General features: G+C 46.7%; 1 protein-coding gene and 1 long non-coding RNA gene across 15 annotated transcripts in view; one reads left to right on the top strand and one right to left on the bottom strand.

The window, feature by feature from the left end:
• The window catches only part of LOC111940485 (uncharacterized), a 40,542-nt gene extending 38,612 nt beyond the window's left edge, over positions 1-1,930 (bottom strand). For all 4 annotated transcript variants that reach the window (XR_015281256.1, XR_015281257.1, XR_015281255.1 and 1 more), the window contains exons 1-2: positions 1,615-1,930; positions 362-485 (exon numbers count right to left, since the gene is read on the bottom strand). This is a non-coding gene — a long non-coding RNA (uncharacterized LOC111940485). The remainder of the gene's footprint in view (positions 1-361; positions 486-1,614) is intronic.
• Positions 1,905-17,058, top strand: part of CERS5 (ceramide synthase 5) — a 38,114-nt gene continuing 22,960 nt past the window's right edge. For 7 of the 11 annotated variants that reach the window (XR_015281250.1, XR_015281251.1, XR_015281252.1 and 4 more), the window contains exons 1-9: positions 2,411-2,653; positions 7,317-7,422; positions 9,377-9,507; positions 10,949-11,006; positions 11,550-11,600; positions 12,126-12,218; positions 13,491-13,619; positions 14,186-14,292; positions 16,506-16,662. Coding sequence is in view for 7 of the 11 variants with exons in the window: in XM_086870162.1 (XP_086726288.1) it covers positions 2,454-2,653; positions 7,317-7,422; positions 9,377-9,507; positions 10,949-11,006; positions 11,550-11,600; positions 12,126-12,218; positions 13,491-13,619; positions 14,186-14,292; positions 16,506-16,662 (1,032 nt within the window). In the remaining 4 variants the exon portion in view is untranslated. Of the gene's footprint in view, positions 2,015-2,199; positions 2,654-7,316; positions 7,423-9,376; positions 9,508-10,948; positions 11,007-11,549; positions 11,601-12,125; positions 12,219-13,490; positions 13,620-14,185; positions 14,293-16,505; positions 16,663-17,058 lie in introns of those variants that run through there. The other 4 variants (XM_023943189.2, XM_023943188.2, XR_015281253.1 and 1 more) reach the window with 3 other exon arrangements.

Below are 17,058 nucleotides of genomic sequence, written 5' to 3'. Positions count from 1 at the left end.
TGGACACTTCCAGGGATGGGGAAATCTCTGGGACATCCATTCCAATGACCTACCACCCCTCACAGGGAGGAATTCCTTCCCAGTATGCCCTCTAACCTTGCCCTCTGGCAGTTTAAAGCCATTGTCCCTTGTCCTGGCACTCCAGGTCTCTCTCCATCCTTCCTGCAGCTCCTTCAGGCACTGGAAGGCCACAATGAGGTCCTTGTCTCTTCTCCAGGCTCAGCAATCCCCATCCTCCCAACCTTTCATCCCAGCTTCCCTCTGATACTCCTGGTGCCTGCCTTAGACTCATTCCAGCAGCTCCACATCCTCCCTGTGCTGGGTCCCAGGGCTGGAGGCAGCTCTGCAGGTAGGGTCTCACCTGAGCAGGGCAGAGGGACAGAGCCCCCCCCTCCCCTGCTGCCCGTGCCTCGGGGGGTTCCTGGGGCATGTCCAGCTCTCCTCCACCAGCACCTAAAATCCTTCTCTCCTGGGCTGCTCTCCATCTACAAAAATGGTGAGGAAAGATAGGTGAATTCCCCGTGCTGGAAGCCAGCTCGGGCTGGCTCTGGTGCCCCACTAGGTGACACTGTCTGTCTGTGGTTTGCTGCTTGACTCAAATGAGCAGTTTCTGCTCTCAGATTGAAGAGCGTGTGGAAGAGGGATTACAACAGGACTGGCAAAAGGAATAAGGACATGCAGGGATTTTTCAGTTCCATTTCTGGCTCCAGGTGGCTCTCGAGGGCAGCTGAGGACAACTGAGGGGTTTTTTTCCCCTCCCTATCAGCCGCTTTTTATTTAAGTTGTTGTCACTTGAGCCTGAGATGTGTTTGGTTGGGAGAGAGTGGGATAAGAGCCAGAAGCAATGCAGTGAACATTCTGCAGCAGCACAAGGAAATGCTCATCTGTATGACATGGACATTGGGAAGAAGAAAGGAAAAGCCTGCTGCCTAGTTGGAAGGTGTTAGTTCCACAACCTACTGCTCATTCACCTTTCTTTTAAATGGAGAAGTAATGTTTGTTTTGTCCAGAGGAAAAACTAAAAAACCTGATGTGCAAACCCAAGCTGCTGTCACCTTTCTCTGTTCCTAACAAAATCCATTTAGTATCAGATTTCCTCAAATTGCTAAGCAACCAGAGATATCTCTGACTGGAAATTGTGCTATTTGAAAAGGGAGGGAAGACTATTTGTCGTGGACTTGGATTTATGGAACATGCCAACTGCTTGTTTCTAAGGAAACACAATTGAATTTTACAGTGTCTTCCCAGTTATGTGATACTGAAGCAATATTGGCTGCATTTACCAGAGACTTTAATCAGAAAATCATTAATTCTAGTTAAATCTTAGGCATTTGTGAGTCTCCGACACAGAGGGACCCACACGTGGTCACTCAAACCAACTGAACATCTTCAAGGAGAAATTAGCGCATGGGGTACTTCTAAATAAAGTAATTGATTAAAAAGAAAAAAAAAGGGTGACTAGACCATAAATTACTCTATCCTTGAATCTATTAGTTATCATAGCATTTGAGTGCTTAATGGGCCATTTAATCTATTCTCCACTGGACAGGTGCCAAAAGAGACATTACACTAACGATGTTTGCTGCCCTGTCTTGCGGCCTTGAGGACTTTTACCAGTTAGAAGTCTTTGCTTGAGGAAACCCCGAGGGCTCAGCGGAGTTGTTGGGGTGTCCCGTGCAGGGCGAGTAATACTTTGATGATCCTCGCGTGTCCCCTTCCAACACAGGATATTCTGTGACCCTGTGGCTCTGTCACTTTTTGGCTGTTTTTGACTCTCTTTTCCGTCACTCCAGTTCTGTTCCCTCAGGGGGAGCGCTAAGGCGGCGACGGGGCCGCGCGCGCGCTTCTCCCTCACGAGCCCGCGCGCTTCTCCCCTCACGAGCCCGCGGGCGCCGCACGGGCGGGAACGCTGGGGCGCCGCACTGCGCATGCTCCAAACTAACGGGCCGCGCGAGGGTCCCGGCGGAACCGCCGCGAGCAACGGCCGCAGTGAGGGGCGGGCTGAGGCGTGGCGGTGAGCGCCGGGACCGCGTTTTGGCCTCGTTCGGTGGCTGTGGCGACCGCCAGAAATGCGGCCGCCGGGAGGGGCGGGGCGAAGCGCTAACGGACGCGGCAGCTCCGCACCGCCTACCGGATGTAGCGGGCGGTGCAATAACGGGAGCGGTGATGCAAAAGAGGGGCACGGCCTATTCCAAGCCCGCCCTTTACAGACCGTGGCCGTGCGGTGAGAGGCGCGGCCTCCTCCAGCGGTGCCCGCCCGTGAGGCGGCGGCGGGAGGGGTGGGGCGGGGCGGGGACAGAGATAATGAGGGGCGCGGTCTCTCTAAGCCCCGCCCCCTCGTTCCGTGGCTGTCGCCCGATTCGCTGCCGCCGTGAGGGGCAGGGCGGGGCTGGCGCTCGGCCGCGCCCCCGTGTGTGTGGCGGCCGCCCGAGCGCGGCGGCGGCAGGCGGAAGATGGCGGCGGCCGCGGCGGCGGCGCTGCGGGCCTGGTTCTGGAACGAGCGGTTCTGGCTCCCGCACAACGTGACGTGGGCGGACCTGGCCGGCGAGGCGGGCCCGCCGGGCAGCGGGCTGCAGTACCCGCGGGCCTCTCACGTCCTCTCCGCCTTCCCGCTGGCGCTCGGCATCTTCGCCGTGCGGCTGCTCTTCGAGAGGTGAGCGCGGGGCCGCCCCCGGGGCGGCGGGACCGGGAGGTGCCGGGGTCTATGAGCACCGGGCTGGGCTGGGGGGCGGCCCGGCGGGGACTCCCCCCGCCCTTCGGGGCCTCCGCCAGGCCCTTCTTGCGTGGAAAGGGGACATTGTGTAATCCCGGGAATCTGTCGCGACATGAAGAAGCCCGTGGGGCTCCACTGCCCTGGGTCTGGATAACGAGAGGTCCCTCCGGTCCGGCGCTGCTGAGGGAGTGACAAGAAAAATCTCGTGTTTTACATAGGAATTCACTTTTATTCCTCCTCCTGCCCAGGAGAACCTCGCTGGGGTGACGGACCGAGCTGGCGGCTGCTGCTGCTGCTCCGCACTTGGCTTCCGTGTGTGCTTTATTGTACTTTATCTGAGTTCCTGGATGAGGAAATAGGGCTCGTTCACATGGCCCGTTGTATTATTAAATACGTGGTGGCTCTCCCTCGTCTCAGGCACGATGGATGTGAGTGCAGATCGTCATCTGTGCCCACAAACAGGTGTAATACGGGATTCCTCATTTACCTGGGCATCCATAAACACCATAAACATGTGAAGTCAGCCCTGGGGCAGAGGTAGATCTGTGCTGTGGATCTGCCACAGCCACACGCAGTGTGTGGGTGGCAGAGATATTAATTAGTAAAGCGGCTTACTTAGGAAACCCTTAGGTGAAACGGACCAAGACACCCTGTATTGCTGCTCAGGGAGTTCATTAAACATTGATTTAATCTTAAATTTCTGCCTTGAAAGGGCAGAAGTTGGCAAGGTTGGATGGACTTTTGGAGCAACCTGAATTGGTGGAAAGTGTCTCTGCCTCTGGCAGGGGGTGGGACTGGATGAGCTTTAAGGTCCTTTCCAACCCAAATCATTCCATGATTCCATAAGTATTTCTAAAGCATGAAAAGGGCTGCAGGAGTAAAATGAGTGGGATTTGAGTCAGGTTTTTTTCTGTGGGTTTTCTTTAAGAAGTGTGAATTTTCCTGAGCTTTCAGAAATTAAAAAGAAGTGATTGGGACAAAGTAAAAAGATGACAAGTATGGAGGAAAATGAAGCAGGTCCAGGACATAAGGAAAGGAGATTGTGAGACACACTGATACCCATGAAAATGATATTGTAGGAAGGTCTCTAGTCCAGCTGTCAGTCTGGGGAAGAGGTGCACAATATTCTCTTTACTTGGAGTTGTTTGGGAAGATGCAGTGTATCCTACTACACCTGATGGCACAGTGCTCCAGGCAGAAATTACTTTGTCCTGATAATATCTCCCTGGTTTATGAAATTTCTTTTTTTGGTGTTAATTTTGGGTGGAGTCAAATGACAACTCCTGAGCCTGCAGAGCAAACCTCAAAGGCTGAGGTCTGGTTCTTGAAGGGGGTTGTTCCTGACCTCAGCTGTGTCTTGGTGGCGTCCCAAAGTGAAAGGAGATTGTGACAGCATATCTCAGGCAGTTTCTAGTGTGTTTATTTTAAAAGTACATATCTTTGAATAAACTCCTTTCTGTTTCCTCCAGCCACTTTGAACATGTCATAAAAGTTCAACTTTGTCTCAATAAACTCCTGTGGTGCATTTACCCCAATTCAGGCTTTGATTGTGTCAAATGTCTTTCTTGACACACATTTCACAGTTGGACCTGGTGACTCAGAATGTGAATTACAGATTCATGCAGCTCTTTTGGTTGAGCTGCTGCTTTTCTCTCTCCTTTTGTAGCTCCTCAGTGTGAAGAAATGCCTTGTGCTACAACACTTGTAACACTGACACATTTTTGTTAGTTAGAATTTCCCTAAAAACTACCTTTTACATCACAACACTGACAAAATAATCGTTAGTTTATGACTGTAGGGGTGAGGCAGGACTTGCAGAGGAAGGTAAAGATAGTGGGAGAGTGAGGATTTTTGTCCAGTCAGCAAAAATAAATACTTTTGCCCATAAATTTGGGTTTATATTTTTTATCCTTGATTATCTCTTCGAATATTTCTCCTTGCACATCTTGTCCCATGACAGGTGGTTAAATCTTAACACAGTGAAACTGGGAGATGATGGAAATACAAACTCAAAGAGTGCACATTCAATAAACCTCACTTTGGAGATTGTTCTTCCTTTAAGAGCTGTAGTGGGGAGTCACCAGCCAAACTGGACTGTTCATAAAGAAAGATTCTGCCTTTTTGTGAATCACAATATGCCTGAGAACTATTTGTTACAACATATGAGTCCGTGGAGTTGAAAAACGGTGTTGGTTTTGAAATCAGTGTGCGTTAACACCTAGTGTTGAAGAGGTGGCCAGGTAGCTCAGGTGTGAGCTGATCCCTGTTGATAAAGATTTAATAGAAGTGTTTATGTGATGAGGCTTTCTTGCTGGAAGGTGTGGCAGTAAGTTGACCTTGGGTATAATTTGTTGCTGTTGAGATTTCTATAAAATCATAAAATCATTTAGATTAAAAGGCACCTTTCAAGGTCACCTCATGCAATCCTCTCCTCAAAGCAAGGCCAGTGTTCAGGCACCCATGATCTTCTGCTGTTCAGTTTGATATCCTCAAGAGTGGAACTTCTACTGTCCCAGCAGTACTTTTTTCTATTTTGGGGTTTGTGCAGAACTTTGTCACTATGGGATTCGGTGCAAAACACATCTGGAAACCTGCTCTGGGACCAAAAATTTGAAGTGCCACAGAAGTTTGGAGCATGAGTTTATCTTGCTGAGTTTACCTAAATAACAGGTCAGCTTGGGATTTTCCTGGCTGAGCGTGGAATTGACCACTCACTTCATATTCCACCTGCAAGTTCACATGTAAACTTCTGTGCTGCACTTGTGGTATGTCCTGTAGGAAAGCAGAGTATAAACACATTGAATACTTTATATTTTTTACATTTTTGTGGGGGTCTTGCCAAATGTTTCATAACATCAGGACACGATTTCTGGCTGGTGGTCTGGATTATGGCGGAAGCCGTGAGCCTTTGGAGCCAAGCTCAAAGGAAATCACTCCTTCCTTTTTTATTTTTTAATTTATTTTTTTTTAAAGCTGTGGGTGTTGAAATGTAGTTTAGCATGTCCAGAGACAGCAGCAAAGCTGTGAAGGGTCTGGAGCACAAGGAGAGCTGAGGGAGCTGAGAAAGGAGCTCAGCCTGGAGAAAAGGAGGCTCAGGAGGGACCTTCTGCCTCTCCATAACTTCCTGACAGAAGAAGGGTCATCAGGAAGAAATTCTCCATGGAAAGGGTGGTCAGGCCTTGGAAAGGGCTGCCCAGGATGGAATCCCCATTCCTGGAGGTGTCCAGGGAGGTCTGGATGTGGCACTCGGTGCTCTGTGCTGGGGACCAGGTGGGGGTCAGGCACAGCTTGGACTGGATGGTCTGGAGGGATTTTCCAGCCTTGAGGATCCTGGGCAGAGACACAGGAAGAACTGGGGCAGACAGGGAAGCCTGGGCCTGCAGTGTCTATCATTTATTTAGTGTTTTCTGAGAGCTGGGTGTTCCTTTGGGACCAGTCACAAGCTGATCTGTAATTCCTCAAGGGAAAACCCCAGAGCCTGGGACTGTTCTTGAACACATCCACAGATATTTGTTCCTGAAGCACTGAGTATTCCTGAGAATAATTACTGTTGGAGTACTTAGAACCGTGATTCTCCTGAAGTTTAATCTTTCCTTTTAAACATAAGGAGAAATTGTAACAATTGTGGTTGGAAAAAGCAGCATTTTCTGCTTGGTGGCAGTGGGAGGCTCCTAAATATGTGTAATTTCAGTTTAACTCTCTCTCAAACAATCTCTGTGAAAGCAAAATGGTTTTAATGGTATAAATGTTGTGTCCTTTTCAAAATCAGTTTGAGAAACAGGTTCTTCCTCAAAAGAATTGATTAAAAATACTAAATATTGCTCCTTTAATCCCCCCGTTTCTCCACCAACAGGAGAGGAATAATTCACATGTCAGGTAATGCAGACATTTCCCTTGGAACATTCCCTGAGTCCGTTCTGACTCAAACGTGCAGCAAAACCTGGTAATTTGGAACACGTTTATATTCGTTTCAGTTGCAAACCCAGACTTGTTTCCAGAGTTTGTGCTATAAAATCCAGGAGGAGTTAAATCAGTTTGGAATACACGTGGGATGGATGAGATCCCGAGATCAGGGATCTTTCAGACTGTGGGCTTGCATCTTCCTCTCTGTCCTGAAGGAAACAAGCCACTTTATTTTTCCCAAAGACAAAAAAATAAGAAAGAAAAAAATTACTTTTGGGAGCTGTGTCACTTGAACTTCCCTTTTTTCTGAGCTATGTGGCACCAATGCCTATTTTGGAAACAAGATACTTTGTTTTAGGGCTTCATCTCCAGCATTTCTGTTCACAGCAGACTGCTATCAGTCTATTGTTTTATTACTGAGGAATGAGAATCCCCCTTGGGGAGCACATTCAGATCCTTACAAGCCAAGGGCATTAAGATTTAATTTTTCATTCTGGTGTGCACAGTATGTGCTATCTGCAGTTACCATATGGACCAATAAAAGAAATCTCTTCACCTGGGAAGCGTTGGAATAGAGATTTCAAAAGCTTTTTCATCAGGTTTTGCAGTTGGTGACGAATCCAGGTCCTTGTGATTCAGGCAGAGGAGGGAAATATAAAAATCTTGTTTTAATCCAGTTCTTTCTGGGGAATTCTTGCAGGTTTATTGCCAAGCCATGTGCCATAAACCTTGGCATTCAGGACAGTGGACCTCACAGAGCCCAGCCCAATGCAATTTTAGAGAAAGTGTTTACATCCATCACTAAGGTGAGTCACGCTTCAAATCCCTCCTCCCTTCCAAAGGGAATGCAGGCCTGGAAGTGTCGCAGGGGGGGCTTTTTGCTTCCACTTTTCTGGACTGAGATGCACAATTCACACTCTGCATCCACAAGTGGGCTTGTTCTGGTTTCACTTTGCCTCTGGCATGTCCTGGTAGCAAAGTAAATTCCCTGTATGGCTGAGCTATGGTTTTGTGCACAGAAGAATCTTTGGAATACAAATGTTGCCCTGATAGACAGGCCTGAGCTGCTTCCTTTAGATCCCTGCCTTTGGTTTAAGTTGTACGGTGGGGATTCTTGGTTTAACAAGACATTTCTCAGCATCTTCCACTTTTATTAGGAAAGTGTTCCTCTTTTTCTTGAGCTCAGTTCCTTTTCTGGTTTTAATGGTTTTATTGTGAATGTCTTCCTCTCATTTTCGCTTTTGCTGTGACCTGGACAGCAGCTGTCCGTGGAAGTGGATTATTCAGAGAGGTGTTCAGTCAGTGAAGGATGTCCTGATGAAGGGCAGGACGTTTAATGGTGGCAGAAAGTGTTTCTTTGGGTTGTTTCCTTCTTTCTCTTAGGCCTACACCACTTCAGAATGACAGGATTCCACTGTATTTTATCCAATATTGAATAGATTTTCATTAAAGATAATGACTAAGAGGGTTTTCTGTTGAGATTTGGTGATGCTGAACCTCGTCTACAGGAGCAGATAAAAGGAAATTCTATAAAAACCTCAAAAAACCTGCCTTGTGGGAACATTAAAGTTTTGAGGCATTTGGAATTATGTGTGAACTGAAAAATCCCCAGAATCTGATGCCCTTTGTTGGGAGAACTTCAATGCAGGAAATGTCCTTGAAATTAAGGTTTAGAAAACCCAGGAGGTCACAGACTGTGCAGAATTTGTCTGGTTTGTGAAACCTTTAACTGTCCCAGTGTGCTGTGGCTGTTGTTGGGTTTGGAGAGTCAGGCTGGGGGCGGCCCTGGTGCAGGGGAAGGATTTCACTGCTGCTCTGAGCTGGGAGATCTGAATTCCCCTTGGAGGCAGGTGCTTTCCCAGTGCCCCAACCATTAAATCCCAGGAAGGTGCTGAGGGGTGTGGTGTGGTGGAGTGACAGGACAGTCATGGTCTCAATGCTGAAAATCAAATTAATCTGATTTTGATTTTCAGCAGGGCAGACTGATGATTTTGTATTAAATCAGAATTCTGCATAGCTTTTGTGGTTTGTATGGAAATCAAATAGTAAAATGTGTTTATCATCTTTCAGTGATAGAGCTCCCTGGCAGAGCTGGTCTGAATTATCTCACTCCTGGGCCACTGTAGAGGGAGTTACCAGGTTTGGTTCGCTTTGATAAATCCATTTGTGTTCATTCAGACGCAGCAGAATTCCCAGGTGGAGAACAGGGATATATTATATCTGTATTTGTCATGGAAGTATTTCAGTCTTCAAATATATTTTCATTTATGCACATTGATAACAGAAATAACACAATTTCTACATTGCCCTTATGGAATATACAAATATCTACTGTGTTAAAACAGCTCTTTAAAGTTTCTCTGTCCTTGCTGTAACAAACCTTAAACATCTTTAGCTTTGCTCCTCCTGAGTTCTGGGCTGTTTGAATTGATGTGTAGCTTTAACAGGTAGGACAGGACACTTTAACAGCTCCTCCCCCAAAATTAACAGACAGAACAGTCACATTCTTTGTCTTAATGTGCTGTCAACTGATGAAATAGGTGAGGAAACGCTCAACAAAAGCCATTCTGAGTAATTAAATAATTAGTGGCTTATGAAGGTTAAACCAAGTGACCATTTGTGGCAGTGTGTTCTCGCTTCCAGACTCAGTGGTCCCTTCCTGGTGTGTTTTTTGTTATCTGTGCATTATTTCTGTCATAATACAGGACTGAAAGTAGCTTGAGTGGTGGGAGAAATGACATTTGTTTCATTTTCCTTCAGTCTCCAGATGGAAAAAGGTTAGAAGGCTTGTCCAAGCAGCTGGACTGGGATGTCCGAAAGATCCAGCGCTGGTTTCGGCATCGGAGGAACCAGGACAAACCCACCACCCTCACTAAATTTTGTGAGAGCATGTATGTTTGTGCAGAGGGGCTTCATCTTCGAGCTCTAGCTGTGTTCTCCTCCAGCTGGGCCTGGGGGCAGCTGCTCTGCCAGCCCAGGGCCAAAATTCCTGTACGAGCAAACGAGGGCAGTTAAAGGAGGTTCTACAATTCTACAATATTTTGTGGGCATGCCTGAGAGACCAGAACGGGGTACAGGAGTCAGTGCTGAGCACCGTTACACACTGGGCTGGGTCCTTCATGGCACTTGAGAGTGTGTCTGTCCCTGTCTGTGTGTCCATCCATGTCTGTGTGTCCATGTCTGTGTTCATATCTGGCTGTGTGTCCATGTCTGTGTGTCCATGTCCATGTCTGTGTGTCTGTGTTCATATCTGGCTGTTTGTCCATGTGTCCAGGTCTGTGTGTCTGTGTGTCCATGTCAGGGTCTGTGTGTCCGTGTCCATGTCTGTCTGTCCATGTCTGTCCGTGTGTCCATGTTCATGTCTGTGTGTCCATGTCCATGTGTCTGTGTCTGTGTGTCCATGTCTGTCTGTGTGTCCGTGTCTGTGTGTCCGTGTCTGTGTGTCCATGTCTGTCTGTGTGTCCATGTGTCCATGCCCATGTGTCCGTGTGTCCATGCCCGGGTGTCCATGCCCGGGTGTCCATGTGTCCATGTCCATGTGTCCACGTGTCCGTGTATCTGTGCACATGTGTCTGTGTGTCCATGTCCGTGTGTCCCTGTCCATGTCCATGTGTCCATGTGTCCCTGTCCATGTGTCCGTGTGTCCCTGTCCATGTCCCTGTCCGTGTGTGCCTGTCCGTGTGTCCCTGTCCATGTGTCCGTGTGTCCCTGTCCGTGTGTCCGTGCACATGCCCACGCCGGGTGTAAATCCCCCGGGACGCTCCTGCACGGCCGTGTTCCCATTCCCGCAGGAATGACCTTGTGGCTTTCCCAGTTACCGACACTCCTTGGCTTCCTTTCCTTCTCTCCTCAGTCCTTTCTCTGCTCCCGTTCCCCCCCAGCTCCTGCAGTTTTCTCTGTAGTGCAGTAGAACCTCAGTATTTTTTCCTGACTTGTTTCTCCTCTGCTGGTTTCTTTCCTTTCCAGTAACTTTCAATTCTTCCCCCAGTTTGGTTTTGTCTACCTAAAGCTACAAGGTAAGAGGGAAAAATACCTACATGAGGATACCTCTGGGTGACAACAACTTTGCTTGTTGTTATCTTATTGTCTCTTAAAGCATATGAATGATGCATGTTCACCCTGAATTTCAAACTTGGCTGTCGATGCAAACTTATGTTTGGTGGGAAAACTCTTCAATAGGTTTATGTTACCTGAAATGTTTAAAAATCAAAGTGGGTGAAGGCTTTTCAGGTGTCAGATTTGGGGGTTTTCCTAATTATTTTAATTGTTTTTACAAATGCTAACCAGAAGCTGATTCTGTGTCCTGAGTTTATTTTTTGCTTCTTTTTCCAGGTGGAGATTTACATTTTATTTAAGTATATTTTTTTATGGAATCAGGTTTCTCTGGACGGTGAGTTGCTCTGTCACCCACGTTGTTGTTCTGTGTGGTTGCAGTTGAATGATCCCTGATTTGGGATCCTGGGGGTGCTGTTAAAGATTTTCTTTACACTATAGGGAAGCTTCTATACAAATCTGTCATTTTGGAAATAATAGAAAATTATTTGAGGTGTTCCCCAGAATGTTGGAGAAAACAAGGTGGGTTTTGGGTTTCTTTTGCTATGGAGAGCTGCTCCTTTTTTACTCCTCTCCCTCTTGAAGGGATACAAGTTCATCTCCTTGGGTCTTTATTATTATTAGAGCTATATAATTATTCTAGAAATTACCATTGGAGCAGAACTCACATTGACAGCACAAGTTAGACTTTAAATCACTAGTGTTTTTTACAGTAAATGTAGTTTGAATGGCAGAATGAAGGTGAAATTTCAGTGAAGCAGTGCTGTAGTGTCAGGTGACTTTAGGTGCTGGGGAGGAAAACACCCAGTACAAACTGGGGTTTTATATAACTTCTTATTTATATATTTATATATAATATAAACCTGCCTGTCCCCTTTAGGCACCCTGGTTTTGGGACACACGACAGTGCTGGTACAACTACCCTTTCCAGGTATGAGAGAAACACCTAAATTCCAACTCTTTGGACATTTCCAGTTTTTATTTTTGTTATTGATAAGGGCACATGTGCGTTTACATCCTGATTAGGTTTGGCAACAGCAGGGTTTCCTCAGATACCTCTGACTCAGTCACTTTATATTTACTTGCTGCTGAGATTATTAAAAGTGGGAGAAAAAGGCATAAAATCATAGTGGTAATTTATTTATTTACTGTATAGAGGCCAACAGTCTGTTCCAGACTTTCCTACTCCAAGAGGCTTCAGCAGGAGTTGTAAATATTGACAGGGGAATTTATTCCTTTGGAAGAAAGCTCAAACACACAATTATATTTGTGTGAGTAAGCCTGGAGTAAGGTGCCTGTTGCTTAAGCTTGTTTTTATTAAACCTGAATGATTTAACTTATGCCTCAGCAGTTCTGGAGGAACAAAGTGGGATGGGAAAGGAGGAAGGAAAAAAGTGATTTCAGTGTAAATTTTGAATTATTTTGTCTTGTGACTGTGCTATCTCTTGTCTTCCAGCCTTTAACATCCAGGCTTTATTATTACTATATCTTGGAGCTGGCCTTCTACTGGTCCCTCATGTTTTCTCAGTTTACAGACATTAAACGGAAGGTGAGATGAACCAGAATTGCATTAACCTCTCAATAGCTGTAATAAAAATAATACTAAATAGGTAGGACTAACAAAAAATGGGAGTGTACCTAGCCAGGAAAGCCAAAATGTGGTGAGATTTAATGTTTTCTTCCTCATTTACACATTTGTGAGCCTCCCTTCTCCTGTAAGCACTGAGAAAAAGGCAGGAGCGAGGCCTGGTGTATCCTTGAGTTCCTTTCACCTTCCAGGGGACAGAACAGCATCACTCAATACCTCCCAATCAAGAGTTAACAAATCATTGCCTAGTTAAAAATAGATTTAACTGGAAGGCTTGCAGGAAAATGAGCTGCTCAAAGCAGTACCTTGCTGAAGCTGCTGAGGAAATAGCAAATGCTGAGGCAATAATAAATGGGGTTTTGAAAGGAATTTCTCATCTGTGTGAGGAGCAGATGATGAGTGGTTGCAGTTGCTCAAATCTAATTCTGTCATGCTGTGTTCCAGGATTTGGTTATTGTTGCTGTTGGAGAACAGTCCCCAGTAAATCCTGGCTTATTGCTTCCTTTGCATGAGCTGCAAAGCAGCAAATTATCCCAATTTTTGCATTGGCTGTTAAAAATACAAGTTTACCCAGGCTTTTTTTCTGTGCTGAAATATTAGCAGGTGGGGCACTATGGAACACAGTGGAGCTGCAGGAATCACAGGAAGTGATGGACAACCTCTGGGACTCTGTTATGGTTAATTTTGACTTTAATGAGTGGCTGACATTCCCCACTGCAGCAGGGTGAGGTGCAGGAAGCCTGAAGTGAAAACCAGCCCTGAATATTGTGCATTGTAAACATTTTTTGTTCTTCCTGCTGAGTTCCCTGGTGTTCTGTGCCTGCTCTGCCCTGGCAGGGTTTGGTCACTGACAGCAGGAACAGCACTTTAAATGTGTGCCAGGAGCCGAGGGGGCGAGCAGTGTGTCTGAAAAACCAGAAGGAGCCAAAAATAAGGGTCATCTTGTCCTCTGAGTCATATCTGTGGGGTCTGCAGGTACAGTTGTGTGTGTGCCAGAGATTGTGCTGATCCCTGAGCAGGCACAGCTCTGACTTCAGCAGCACCAAAGCTGAGAGACCTTTCTGGAAGCTTTTGTGGAGATGGTGGGAGTGTGATGAGCTGCAATTGGTGTGGAGTCAGAAGGAACCGAAGGAATCCTGTGACCTCAGTGATTCAGTTGCGTGGCTCTGTTCCAAACTTTTGCATTTCTGTGACAGCCAAAGAGTTTTCATATCTGGTTTTCTCTGTTTGCAGGACTTCCTGATCATGTTCGTCCATCACTTGGCCACGATTGGACTCATCACATTCTCGTACATGAATAACATGGTGCGGGTTGGAACTCTGGTGCTGTGCCTCCACGATGCTTCAGATTTCCTCTTGGAGGTGAATTTCCTTTCAAATCATCACATCCTTAATGCTGGTGTGATCTCAGGGGAACAAACTGACATTTTTGTTGTTGAAAAAGTGCTTTAAATATGCCATGAAATTCGTGCTGCTGATCCTGCCCTGTCAGCTTTTTCTCCAAACTGCTTGAGTGCTGAGAGGCACAAAACTATGGAATGGTTTGGGTTGGAAGGAACCTTAAAGATCATCCAGCTCCACTATTCCAGGTTGCACCACGTCCCATCCAACTTGGCCTTGGACACTTCCAGGGATGTGGCAGCCACAGCTTCTCTGGGTAACCTGTGCCAGGGCCTCATCACCCTCTCAGAGAGGGTGATTGTATCCTCTGGCAGTTTGAAGCCATTCCCCTTGTCCTGTCACTCCAAGCCCTTGTTCTTGTGGGACCATATAAATAACAGTATAAAAATAGTAATACAGTATTATAATAATCCCTCTTTGTTCCAAACTGTACAAATGAGACTGAGAGTTTTGTGCAGCTCTCCAGCCGGGTAATTACAGGAGTGCACAAAGGGAATAATTATTTGCATGTTAATTGTCTCTTGTAGGCTGCAAAACTGGCCAATTATGCCAAGTACCAACGTCTGTGTGACGCTTTCTTCATGCTCTTTGGGGTTGTGTTCATCGTGACCCGGCTGGGCATTTACCCTTTCTGGTAAGCACCTGGAGCTGGGAGGTCTTGGTTGTTCTCCCAATCCTTTCAGCAGAGCCTTTGTTTTAGACTTTTCCCAAGCATTCCAGCTGTCCCTCGAGGCAGCCTGAAGTGGCACACGGCCCAAGTGCTGTTTGGGGCAGGAGGTTTGAGTAGGCACATGAAGAAATCTCTCCCCAGTCAGCTGAGGGACTGGGAGAAGAGTCCAGAATCCCATTCACAGCTGCCCCTCCCCTGCTGCAGTGATGACAGAGTCAGCCAGAATCTGCTCTGAGAGGCTTGAAGGATTCTCTGCTTCTCTGAAGAAGTTCTAGAAATAATTACAAGTGAGGCTCAATCTCTTGAGGTAATTTTTGTTTGTATCTGGCTTAGTCATCACTGCAGTTTTTGATTCTTATGACACTTCTGTCCTGTCCTTGTGTCATGACTATTCAGAGCCTGAAATAGGTCTGAGGTTTCCTGGGAGGTAAAACCTTGGATAAATGGCTTAGAGAGAATCATCCCATAATGAGATTCCCTCTCACCTCAGTAGGTCAGACCTAGAGCAGTGCTTTGGTTAATGAGCTGTTGCCTGTTTATTGTGTGTGGTGACAATTTGGTTACACCATTTTACTGCATGCATTTATTTCCTAGGCCATGGACACCTGGCATTCTTTTGGGTGCCTGGCAGGCAGCAACAATCCTTTCACTTTAGTATTGGGATTGCAGTTAAAGCTCTTGCTTATTTTCCAGTAAATGCACCAAGGGATTCTGGATGAAGAAGAGCTTTAATTCCTATTTCTTGGTGGGTTCCTTCCAGGGACAGACAAGAATTGTTTTTGCAGCTGCTGTCTGTCATGGGGGGATGCTCTTACCTCACACCAGTGCTCAGCATCCTGTAAATCTTTAATGTGTTTTCCACTGGCTGTAATGTCACTCCTCAGCTTTGTAGAGGAATCTGGCAAGCTGCAGCAGCACTGCAGACCCTGTGCTGTATCACTGCACGTGTATTCCCTTCCCTAATTAGTAATGTAAAACATCAGCAGATCTCTGGAATTGCATTTAATTCTTTCATAAACCTGCTATGAGTTAAATGCTTCTGGGGCTGCCTTTTGGGGGACTTTGGTTCTTGTTTGAAAGGCTTGTTTTGCTTTTCTTGTGAAATGTTAAAAGCTGGGTGAAATTAATGTGGTCGTTAAAGGTCTTTCCATACCTCTCTGCATCATAAAATCTAAAGTGTTTATTAAATTGCTGAAGGACTGGCAATAACTCCCAGCAACAAGAACAGCAAAACAGTAATGAAAGAAACACTAAGCTTGGGCCATAAAGCAGTTTTGAGTCTTCCAGCCTGGCTGGAGGAATCTGTAAAACTCTGAGGGAAGAGAAGAGCACCCAGGGAGGGAGGGAGGCCTTCTGGGGACAGAATTCCTTCCTGATCCCAGAATCCTTGAGATTGGAAAAGGCCTCCAAGACCACCGAGTCCAGCCTGTGACAGATCCCCACCAGAGCAACGAGTGCCACGTCCAGTTGTTCCTTGGGCACCTCCAGAGATGGGGACTCCAAACCTCCCTGGGCAGCACCTTCCAATGCCTGACAACCCTTTCTATAAAAAAATTCCTTCTGGTGTCCAACCTGAACCTTTCCTGACACATTCCCTCTTGTCCTGTTGTTGCCTGACGCCCCCTCAGCTGCCCCCTCCTGTCAAGGAGTTGTGCAGAGCCAGAAATTTCCCCTGAGTCTCCTTTTCCCCAGCTGTTCCCAGCTCTGGACATACTCCAGCCCCTCAATATCTCCCTGGCTCAGAGGGTCCAGAGCTGCACACAACCTCACAGTGCCCAGCACAGGGGGACAATCCCTGCCCTGCTCCCGTGCCCACACTATTTTTAATAGGACTTTTGATCTTTAAATCTGGGTAGAAGCTGCCCAAGCAGGAAGGTGTTAATGGTTGTTTTGGTGACCAGAACAGCCTGACATCACTTCCTGTGAAGTTGTTATAAATAAATGCTTGTGCTTTGGAGAAGAAAATTGGCAGCAGATCCGTGTGTGTAACCAAATTGCAGCATATTCACATGTTGTGTTTTGTTGCTCAGTTCAAATGCTCCTAATGAGCTTTACTCAGTCTCCTGACTCTGGCAGGAGCAGAGCAGCAGATGCTCAGTGAGACACAAACTGTTGTGCATCTGGCCTGGCACCTCCAGTCAGAGCTGATCTGAAATGCGTTTCTGCATCTCTTTAAGGATTTTGAACACAACCCTGTTTGAAAGCTGGGAGTTGATCGGTCCCTACCCTTCCTGGTGGCTGTTCAACGGGCTCCTGGTGACCTTGCAGGTCTTGCACGTCATCTGGTCTTACCTCATCATCCGCACGGCCTCCAAGGCCCTGGTGCGGGGCAAGGTAAGGCTGAGGGAGGCTTCTGGGTCCTCTTTCCTACAAGCCCCATTAAGGAATCCTGAGAAATTGGGCTTTTCAGTGAGGGCTGGTGATGGTTCTTAAGGGACTTGTGTCAGGAGTTCACAAAAATGGCATTTTTTTACCTTGGTTGCTCAGCACTTGTTTGTTCCTGGGTGTGTTCAAAGGCAGGGAGTCTCTCCTGGGCATGCAGGGAAATAACTCCATTTTCCAGTACATTCAAATATCCTAAAATGGTGATTGTGACACTCTTGTTGTGCACTCTGGAGTTTAAGGTGGTAGCAGGCTCTCTTTTGGACAACAGGATGAACAGAAATTGGACATTTCCCAACAGGATGTTTCCCAACTTGAGCTGGTCCTTGGGAATTGTGCATCTTCACT

This window comes from Cyanistes caeruleus, chromosome 32 (assembly GCF_971803275.1).
Source record: "Cyanistes caeruleus chromosome 32, bCyaCae1.hap1.1, whole genome shotgun sequence".
NCBI classification, from domain to species: Eukaryota; Metazoa; Chordata; class Aves; order Passeriformes; family Paridae; genus Cyanistes; species Cyanistes caeruleus.
Note: the sequence above shows the minus strand (reverse complement) of the source record. Positions and strands in the feature narration are given on the sequence as shown.